Source organism: Pygoscelis adeliae, unplaced genomic scaffold (assembly GCF_000699105.1).
Source record: "Pygoscelis adeliae isolate BGI_AS28 unplaced genomic scaffold, ASM69910v1 Scaffold19, whole genome shotgun sequence".
Classification (NCBI taxonomy): domain Eukaryota; kingdom Metazoa; phylum Chordata; class Aves; order Sphenisciformes; family Spheniscidae; genus Pygoscelis; species Pygoscelis adeliae.
In genome coordinates this window covers 1,315,504-1,326,057 of record NW_008825533.1, presented here as the reverse complement: position 1 = coordinate 1,326,057, position 10,554 = coordinate 1,315,504, and the positions used below count along the sequence as shown (strand labels likewise).

Below are 10,554 nucleotides of genomic sequence, written 5' to 3'. Positions count from 1 at the left end.
TGGGCACACTGCCGGCTCATGTTCAGCCGGCTGTCGACCAGCACCCCCAGGTCCTTTCCCGCCAGGCAGCTTTCCAGCCACTCTTCCCCAAGCCTGTAGCGCTGCATGGGGTTGTTGTGGCCAAAGTGCAGGACCCGGCACTTGGCCTTGTTGAACCTCATACAGTTGGCCTCAGCCCATCGATCCAGGATGTTGCAGGGCCAATACTGCTGCAAAACGGTTCTTCTCTACCCTGCTCGGCAGCGCAATTTTTGAGGTGGTGGAAAATGGGGACAGCCACGGAGCCAAATCTGTGCCTCACTTAGGCTGTTAATACCCTTTTACTTTTTGGCTTACCAGCGTTCTTTGTGCTACAAGGAACGTGACTGGATGTTGGGTGCAATCAGCAGTATGCAGAACTGTGATTTAAATGCTGTGGTTTTAAAGTAACAAATGGGCGATTTTGACCTAGAAATCACTGAGGCCATCCGTAGTATTTCAGTAATATGTCACCTAAGGTTAATACAAAGGAGATAGTAAGAAGTAGGAGGTAATTCTAGCTGGTAATGTTCTAGCTGGAAAAAACAGACAGGCTTTTGGGCACTGGTGTTTGACTTGTCCACTTTTTCCATTAGATCATTTGCTGTTAAAGAAATTGTGTTTTCCCTAAGTATCTTCTGTCACTTCTGCATTTAATTTTCAGGAAAAGTGTCAAGTTTTAAGTAGACTCTTGTCACCAAGAACCTTGAGTGTTTGTCTTCTGAAAACCTTTGTTCTAATTAACCTCTGGAATTGCTATTTTATCATACCAGTTTGTTTTTAGCAGTGTAAGATAAGACAGAGTACACTAGCTTTTTTTCAATTTGGAGTTCTAACATGAAAATGCTTGTGTCCTTTCGTATGAGGCCATGAGGTTGCCACTGACATGAGAGATTTGATGAAAGTAAAGATGGAAAGAAAAGATGACTTCATGAAGGACTGGGTGGGGAGGGGGCCAAGGGGAATTTGGGTGTCTGCTAGTGGAAGATAACACAATAGTCAATGAGGTATACACAGTAAGAAGTAAGAATATTTATTTTACTGATTAAAATTTTAGTGCTGTTCTTGGCAAGGAGTATTTCCTTTAATCTGGAGCTACTCTGTTTAATCTTGAGGCAAATCTGTCTGGAGTACAATAGAACTCTCTTCATAAAATGTTTTCAAAGGGTGCTGACACAGTGGAGGAGTTGGGCGTTTGATCTGTACGTTTGTATTTATATAGATGTTGGACATACTATTTTATTTTTGTTTCATATATGCGTATGTAGACTACTTTGTACTGGAGAATAAAACGTTGGCCTGGAAGCAATGAAATTTGTTTCCTGAGTGGTAGATGTTTACATGGAGCTCATATGCTGTTAAACCCCTGTCCCTCTTCACTAACATATTCCATGCTCAAATGGAAATGTCTAGACATACTGGATAAAATAAATTCTAGTGATATTTCATTTTACCACAGAGATGATCTTACCTCGTTGTTCCTGCTCCATATTAATAGCATAAAAAAGTAGCAATAAAATATTAAAGTGACAGAGAAGAGAAATGTTGATAGTTACTCACTATATTTCTGATGAAGTGAGTGATAACTTTGGTGAAGATTTAAATCTGTTGATAGTAAGTAAAGAAACATGTTTCTGTTGGTTGAGGGACTGTGTTGCAACGTGATGTCACCCATCCTCGTAACACTGTATTTCATCCTGTTGACTTCTGCCAAAATGTGTCTTTTCCTACCAAGCCAAACAGAATTTTAAACCTCCGCTTTCCCTGACGTGTCTTGAGTGTTTCCATGTGCTTTGTCCTGAGCAATAGCATTTAAGGTTGGGAAAGCAAGTGGAGATTTACTCTTTCATGCTAACTAGAGGAGAATGCATACCACAACAAAATTCTTCCCTCCCTGCTAACCAGAACGATGTGTTAGCTTATATGCAGCAGAGGTTTCCTTTGACTTGCCATAAGCGTTGCAGTGGGGTATCTCTCACGGTCCCTCCTGCAGTGGCAGTGGGGTTGTCCTAGTAAACACATGGCAGCTGCGTTTTGCAGCATTCCCAGTCTAGCAGCCAGAGTCTAAAGCCCCACTAACCCTTTCTCGTCTTACTGGGTTCCATTTCTTTGCGTTTTTTGTTCTCCAGATAACCAACACTACTTTCATGATCAGTGCTTTTAACATTAACACTGAAAGCCAGGAATATGCAGCAACTCCTGCACATTTTGATTTGTGGCTGCCAGAGAACAGCAGGTATGCCAGCCAGACTGACATGTTTCACCTGCATCAAAACAAGGATGAAGATGAACATGAAGGGGAGAATAAGCAACAGTGCAATTACTTTGAGTAGTTGCTTCAGGAGGAATTATTTTGGAGCAGATTCATTCATTCAAGGCAGCATCGTTTCTGTAATAGTCAAACAGGTTTTGACTTGAAGAAGTGCATGTTGTGGACCTGAGATGAAAAGTACAGGAAAAATTCAGGAGAGCAGAAGGCCTGCACAGGCTTTTCTTCCAATGTGAGCTCCCCAGTTCATAGAATCATGGAATAGTTTGGGTTGGAAGGGACCTCTGAAGATCATCCAGTCCAACCCCGCTGCCGTGGGCAGGGACATCTTCAACTAGATCAGGTTGCTCAGAGCCCTGTCCAGTCTGACCTGGAATGTTTCCAGGGATGGGGCATCCACCACCTCATGTTCATCCAGAGGCTGTGATTATAGCTGTTTAGAAGGTCCAGATTTCAGTTTGCTTCTGCTCAGCAGCAAGCTATGTGGATGAACAGATGTACTGAGCTGTTCCAATAACAGCACAAGCCTTTTAAAAAGGTACTGTTGTCATCTGTTGGAAGGCTTGTCAGTCCTCATGTCAGTGGTGACTTTTAAGTTCATAAATTGTTATCCGCAGTAAGGGTAGCTGATGAAACCCATATTCTAACTGTTTTGTACCTCCCACATCAGAAAGGAAAATTCCTATTTTCACCAAGAAGGGGGTTTTCTAGGGCTAGGAACAATGTACAGTACTTCAGTTATAACTTCACATTGTTACACACAGTCAAAAAAACCCTGAGAAGGCAAAGAAATACTCTTGCTGAGATTGTGAGGCAAATTCAACAGATTTATAGACTACCTGAAGGAGTTAATATTCTTTTTGCCAGGTAAGATTCTGCAAATATGCATATGAAAAGGACAGTAATGTTTTATTTCTTTGAGTTCTTGGGCAAGTTTTTGGAGACGGCAACATGAGATGCTGAGCTATGGAAGTTTTTGTGTTGGTTTTGCAGCATGCAATCTGCAAATCTTAATTTTACAGAGAGTAACAACATTTTCAAGAGTCTTAAGTGCCATCCACACAGTACTATGGGGGCTGTCTGTTTTGCTCTATAAGATTTATACATGAATGCCTTTTTACCTGCATGCATCTTCAAAAAGTGCATAGATGTCTTCAGGTTATTTCACTGTGTGACCTTTTAGCCCGGAAGAGTGTGATGGTCTACATGCAGGGATTATTACTTCTGCTTGTGGAGCTATATAAAAGCAGAAAAAATGAGCTTTGACTATACAGAAATACTTTTGGCTTGAGGTAAAATGATCTAAAGCACAAATGAAAAAACCTGTTTTCTAAAAGTGAAAATGCTGGAATGCTGTTTGCAATAAATTGGTCAGCAAGAGGTACATCAGTCAAAAAGCATTTCACTTTGAATTTGAAAACCACAGTCACTTGCTGCCTCTTGGAACGCTTGGTTCTCAGCTGGCTGACACCAGACCTTTCTTTCAGAAATAAAGGGGAGGCTGCTGAAAGGGAAGAGGGATTGATGCTGAAGTAAACTAAGAGCATAAAAGAGGCCATAAAATATGAAGTAGCAGAAATTCTTTTTTTAAAAGTGCAGGATATGTTGACTACAGAAGTATGCAGCAGCAAGTGGTCCAAAACTACCTGTCTGCATTTAAGCAGGAAAAAAGTAGGCAATTACTAGAGCCCAAGAAAGGGGGAAGGCAGATAATCAAACCATTGTGGGTATGGGTTCAGAGCGCTGTGGGAAAGCGCTTGGAGAACTGCCATCACAGCATGTAGTAGATACAACCCCACAAATAATATAGACTGAAGTTACTGCTGATAAACATATCAGGAGAAGGAGGAAAAATAATTAAGTTTTTTTTAGTCCATAAATCTATAACTAGACAATATAGTTGAATCCAGATGTTTTTACTGCATTGCAACCAGTCATACTATGAAGGAAACCTTCCTGTAGATAAGCTTTCAACACAGTTTTGACCGACATTTGAAAGGCTGAAAGCTGGCTTCTAGCTCAGGATGCTTCAGTATTTCTTCCCCTCTTCCTCCTTAGCTTCTAAAGCAGGCCCTGCTCTTGTTCCTCATGAGCAGTCAGTATGAGGTTATTTTAGTTAAACAGAGAAATTACAAATTTGTGGTGTACATGCTTGTACATCCCTTTAGATGTGCTCTGAATAGTTGAATCCTGCTTTTCTCCTTTGTTATTTCACTTGTGAGAATTAACGTCCTGGGCAAGCACTATTAGAGAGACATGAGCAAGGTAAACCTTGGTAAAAGAGTAAAAACAAACCTGAAGAATTGTTTTCTTATTTATTTCAATGCAAGTATTCTATATCAGATTACACGTATGAGGTGCGCTCTGCTAGAAAAGGCATGTTTATCTGCTATCTCTAAGGGAAATACAAGAGAGAGACTACAAAGCATTAAATTTAAAGTACTCAGGTTTATCATCTCTCACACCTGCAGGAAAACTTGCTTCAAAATCTTACCATAAAAAGGTTCTCATACACAATTACATGGAGGCCTGTTGGTATTTCCTACTCCAGCATTTTTCTAGTTCCGGTTTTTTTCTTTACATAATTTTCTGTCTGGGATACTTTAATGTAGAATGTAGAATTCTGGTGAGATCTTTAGATTTGGAACACAGACTGAGTCAATGCCTCTTTGTTTTTCTTGCATGCAAAAAACCTTGCTAGACTTAGAAAGAACTTTGCCACTTGTTTAGTTCATAGCCTGTACCCCTCTATGCAGGTATCTGGTGTTTTCCGATGTCAAGAGTAGCGTCAAGTTGACAAACTACAGTTTATTTGGATTGTTTTAGCATAAAAGAAAGAAAATCACTTGACTTAAATTATTTTATTAAACGAAGAGCCTAATGAATTTATTTTATCTTCACAGACTATTGGGAATATTCTGGAAATGCGCCAGGATTGGTAATTTTTTTTCTTTGAAATCTTTAAGACCAGTGCTTTTTCTAGAGTATGCGTTATTTATTAGGTTAATGTTTCCATGTAGCAATGAAACCCATACTTACCCATTATTTTAAAAAATGCAAATTTTGCCTCCATGAAATATAGGGGGCGGGGGGGAGCAGGGTATGACTATTTTCCTTAGCATCGTGGAAGCCTGCATTTTCGAATGTCAATTCGTATGTGTGGTGTTATATTTGCAAAAAATCTTTTGCACTTTTTGCTACATGGGATAACCAAGGGCATACTTCTTATTAACATACAAAGAAATCAATGATTCCTTATGAATTGCTGTCTATTTGAAATTCTAATGGACTACTGACAAAAGCCAGATATTTACCTTAGAGTAATAAAACAACATGGAATTCATAATGCAGTAAGGTTCTGCTTAATCACAAATGTCTTTTTTCTCTCCTTTCTTTAATTAGCTTCTGTGCACTTCTGAATTACGCAAAGCTGTTGGTGTCAAGTGGCATCTATATGGAGGCTGATCAGCTCTGTCTGATTTTAGACATTTTCCCATAACATTGATATTTATATTTATTTTAATCCTTATTAAAGGATTTATTTTGAGAAGGAAATGGGAATATACAACAGAAGTTCAGTCTTAGCATTAAGGCATATCCAGGATTTTTTAAAAAATTACAAATCCATCATCAAAACAGTGTTCTTCAAATTGCATTGTTAATGCAGAGCAGAAACGTTGAACTTGTAATTCTAGATCTTCCTACTTGTCATTGAACCGAAAGGAAAAATGTATGGTTCCCTTTTCTGCATTCTCAGGCTTTGAAAGGGACGTGACATACATTTTTCAGTATGTCAAAAAGCATTGACGCAAAAAACAGATTTTTGTGAAGACCTGTTGTTAAAATGATTGCAGATATTGTCCTATTTAGATAATAGATGTAGCACCAATTTTAGTATTGTAATTGAAAGATACTGGCAAGGTGGCAGCTGTCAGAAATGAATTTTGAGCTATACCAGCAAAAACAAATGTAAAAATTCAGCTGCATTAAGGTTTCTTCAAGGTTGAAGAGAACACCTTACCTTACCTTACCTTACCTTACCTTACCTTACCTTACCTTACCTTACCTTACCTTACCTTACCATCTTCTTTTTAGTTCATTAAGCGCAAGCATAATTTTTCTATTAGCTATGCACAGCAAACAGTAGAGTACATGAGGTTTTATGAGGTCCCTATCAACTTGATAAAGTTAAGAACTACAGTTCATCTGGAATATAGTCTTGCTTTCCCATCATGTACTAACATTAACACGTTTGCATTTGCTGCATCCAAGGTAATGTATGCACTCTTGTACCCCATACTGAACTGCTTCCTTTTCTCTTTTTCATGTAAAACACTAATTTCTTTTCAACTTACATCTAGAGTGGTCCAATTTGACTTTCTTCTAGACTGACAGATGAGGAGGTAGCATCTTAACATTCCTCCTATAGGTTTCCTTACGTAACATTACCGTATCCTCAGTATGGGAAATGGGCTTTGAAGATGATTCCTATCATTTTATTTGTGTTGGTCACAAAGGCATATAGAAAGTGTAGGCTTTTAAAAATGAAAATGCCTGCTGGCTTCCTTTACATTTAACTTGCCCAGTATGTTTAAACAACCTTTTCACATGCGCATAAGATTTTAATAACCAGCAAGTAGTTACATACTGACAAAGTTGTGCAAAATGATGTTTAATCCTGCCACATGGTGATTTCTCTTTTAAGAAAATTAAGAGCAGGAAAGTATAACCCATATGAAAATTGTAATACTCTAAACTGTAGGGGGTGGACTTCCTCAAAAATTTATTTTAAACAGATGTGAAACTGCAGACATTAATTCATTCCGTTATTTGAAGTTTAATTAAATATATGCCAGATGATGACAACATCTTGTAATGTCACTGTGGCAGGCACTCCTGCTTATGGGAGGTGTCCTACAAGTATTTTATTTTTCTTTTGCTGTGGAAAGTTTGTTCCTCCTGTATTTGAAGGTCCTGCTGGTAAAAGATACTTTTTTTCCTGAGGATTACACCTTAATGCTAGACTTGGGAGACTTGGCATTTTTTTTTCTTTAATGTTTCTCTGAAAACTGTATCTCAGAGAAGATGGTTTATAGTAAGACAAAAGAGCTCGCACAGCAAAAGGAAATTGAACTTTTTTTGTTTAAAGCAAACAGCTCCCACTCTGTTGTTACGCTTCTGAATGCATAAAAGCAGGAATCTTCTCACTGTAAAGAGTCATTGCTGTGTTAACTCTTCCTGACAGTTTTGTAGGCTGGAAGTACCATCCAGTGTAGGGGAGACTCTGCTCTCCAGAGAGAAGTCAGTGGATTCGTGAAGAGTAATGCTTAAGTAAAGGAGTAAAAACACCTGGCTAATTAAATAGAGGAAGTGTCCATGTAAATAGGTAGTAGTCTGATTAACATTACTAATATTCCCCTGATTGTGTTACAGTTCCCTACCTAAGATTCTTTTTTTTTTTCATAGTTTATTTGGTGAACAAGAGACCTCTGTAACATTTTGTTCTGGACCAAATGGGTGGGAATAGATCTTTCTTGATTGCCTTTACCACCAAATATAAGTCTGCTAATGGAGTAAACTTAAATTTCTTCCGTGGTCTGCCCTGGAAAACTGTAACACTAATTTGAAAGGGTCAGAAATAGAGATGTCTGTGCAATCTGTAATCTGTTGACCATTTTTATCACTAACCTGAAAAATCTGTGAACCAGACCCTCTCCACATGCTAACAATATTATGTCTCTCTAGCAAAGAAAAAAGACAGGCATCTGGCCATGTCTGGGTCGCTGTGAACTCCCCAGCCAGTTAGCTGGGTCCTACGTAATACCATGCATAGAAGATGCATGCTTCATATAGCAGCTGTCATGGCCAGACAGCATCGAGGTGCATCTCTTCTCAGCTGACACGGAACAGCTTTTGAGCAGCGATAGCCCTTAGGCAGAACTGGGAACAGAGCCAGTAAAAGATTTGGTGTCTTGATCAGCTTTCCGATGCCTGCCTCCTGACTCTCTTTGGCACTAAGAGATAGCAGCAATATATTCTCCCCCCCCCCAATGTTTTCCTGGAAACTGCATCTCAGAAAAGATGGTTTATAGAAAGAAAGAAGTCCTTGCATTGACCTTTGCTTAAAGCAAACGGCTCCAACTCTGCCTTTATGTAGCAATATAGCCTACCCTACATCTTAGTTGTCCCACTCCCATGCATGTTCTTCTTCAATACGCAACTGTAGTTGTAATAGCATTTCTCCGGCTAGAAATGTTGAATATTAATTTGCATGTGCAATGGGATAATTACCATGTTAGGCTAGGAGCAGCCTAGATCTGTTTAGTCATGCCTGAATTTTTGTTTGTTTTGGTTTTTTTCCCCTCCCCTCAGGTGAACGGAAGAGCCCCTACGTGGCTGTGTGCTGTGTTGTGATGGCCTTCAGCATTCTGTTTGTACAGTAGCAACTGGAGAGTGTCCCCTACGCCCTACTACCAAACAGCAAAGCGTGGAAGAACTTCTGGCAGGAAAAGATGGGAAAGTGTCATCAAGTCTCCTCTCGCGTGTTGGATAGCCTGTCTCTTAGTGGACACCCCCCTCCTGCAAACAGACCATCATGTACAGTATTAGTGATCATAATGTAACTAACTCCAGATGACACATACTTACTAATGTCAAGTCAGTACTGACACTTCTGATGTAACTCCTGAAAGGGTGTCTGTTGTATATCTGAGTTTCAGGGGAGCTTTTTTTACACCATGCAGTTGAAAAGGCTTTTAATTTTTTGTTTGATAGACCTATTTAATAAAACTTAAAAATGATAAATCTAGCAATAGCAATAAGACCTCTCTTACAAGAATAAAGAACATTGTGACTCTAGGATATGTTTACGAAAGTATTTTCAGTTCTTACTGTCTGAACAATTCCTGTAATTTTGTGATAGCCATACTCGCATGCTAAAAACATGACCTCTGGCCTAAGTTGCATTCAGCTTTTGTTTTCTAAACTTGTAATTCCTCAAATTCTATCAATATTTTTATTGTTAAGATACGAATAAAGGCAGGGACCATAACTGTAGTGATGTCTGGCTAGCTGCTGAGAAGGCACAGATGTGGGATTTGAGAACCTGGACTACTCTGAGTAAAAGATCATAGGTATTCATTTTTAGAGATCTTGGTCTCAGGTAAATCATTCCCCAACTTTTTTCAATATTGTGAAAAAAGATTCTAAAGGCTCTGCTGCTGTTGTTGCATGTAATAAAAGGTTGCTAAATCAGCTAAGTGAACAGTTAGCTTCTTAGGAGTCTGCAGATAAGGAAGTTGCATGTCCCAATATTCTAAAGGTTAAGGAAAACAACTGAATTAGATTACCCTCACTCTTAATAAAGATTAGATTACCTTTATTAATACTTGCCACTAGCATTTATTCTATAATTTTGCAAACTAAATAATCTAGTAACTTATTTTAATAGTGTCTGACAGGTGTGTTTACATCAATATGACTTCATATTGACTGCATTTGTGAGAGTTGTCTGTCAGCAGTATTTTTTGTTGTTCTGAAAAGGTGTGTGATCAGAATGAGCTAAGCTGGCAATAAAACACACTGAAAGGTATGTAACTCTTGTCATTCTTGTTTGAAAAACTTGTTTCATAGATTCAAATTACCCTGCATTTAGAAAGAAAGTGATTATTAGTTATTACCTTTGTATTATCTCACATACACCTGCATATCTAAATCACCATCAGAAGTACTCATCCAAAACTCTTTTCTAATCTGGAGCCAGGAAAAACAGATTTCTCCAATTTAGGCCAAATAAACATTCCTGGCCGTAAACCAGGCAGGTTCAGAGGAGTACAGAGCTGTATGATGATGACCCTTCTGTGCACACATACAAGCCTTAAATTGTGCAGGAGATCTGGGGAGAGGCAAAATCTATTTCTGTAACTTTAAATGTGGATCCTGCTCCAAACATAGCATCAAAGCAACTCATTCCTGGATTTCAAAGGTGCCATTCCTAGGCTGGGGGGAGGGAAATTCCTAAGGAGTCTTGGTTTTTGACTGTCGGGTGTATACATGTTCAAAATATGCAGAGAATCATCTGATAACATCTGATAACTTTTTATATTAAGCAATTATATTCTAGTTTTTAATATGTATAGGACTTTATTATAAATGATGGTGTTTGTATGATATTCACACATTTCCAATTCATCCAAAGCTGTTCTAGTTATCAGATTAATTCTTAATTAATCTCTTACGTTTAGCTGTGACTAGGAATACCAGTGAAA

The 10,554-nt window shown here is 38.6% G+C and overlaps 1 protein-coding gene across 1 annotated transcript in view; it reads left to right on the top strand.

Annotated features, from left to right (window-relative positions):
• Positions 1–9,878, top strand: part of TMEM167A (transmembrane protein 167A) — a 17,388-nt gene extending 7,510 nt beyond the window's left edge. The window contains exons 4-5 of the mRNA XM_009331789.1: positions 5,191–5,225; positions 8,660–9,878. Of these exons, the coding sequence (XP_009330064.1) occupies positions 5,191–5,225; positions 8,660–8,730 (106 nt within the window). The 3' untranslated portion in view covers positions 8,731–9,878. The remainder of the gene's footprint in view (positions 1–5,190; positions 5,226–8,659) is intronic.
• The last annotated feature ends 676 nt before the right edge of the window (positions 9,879–10,554 follow it).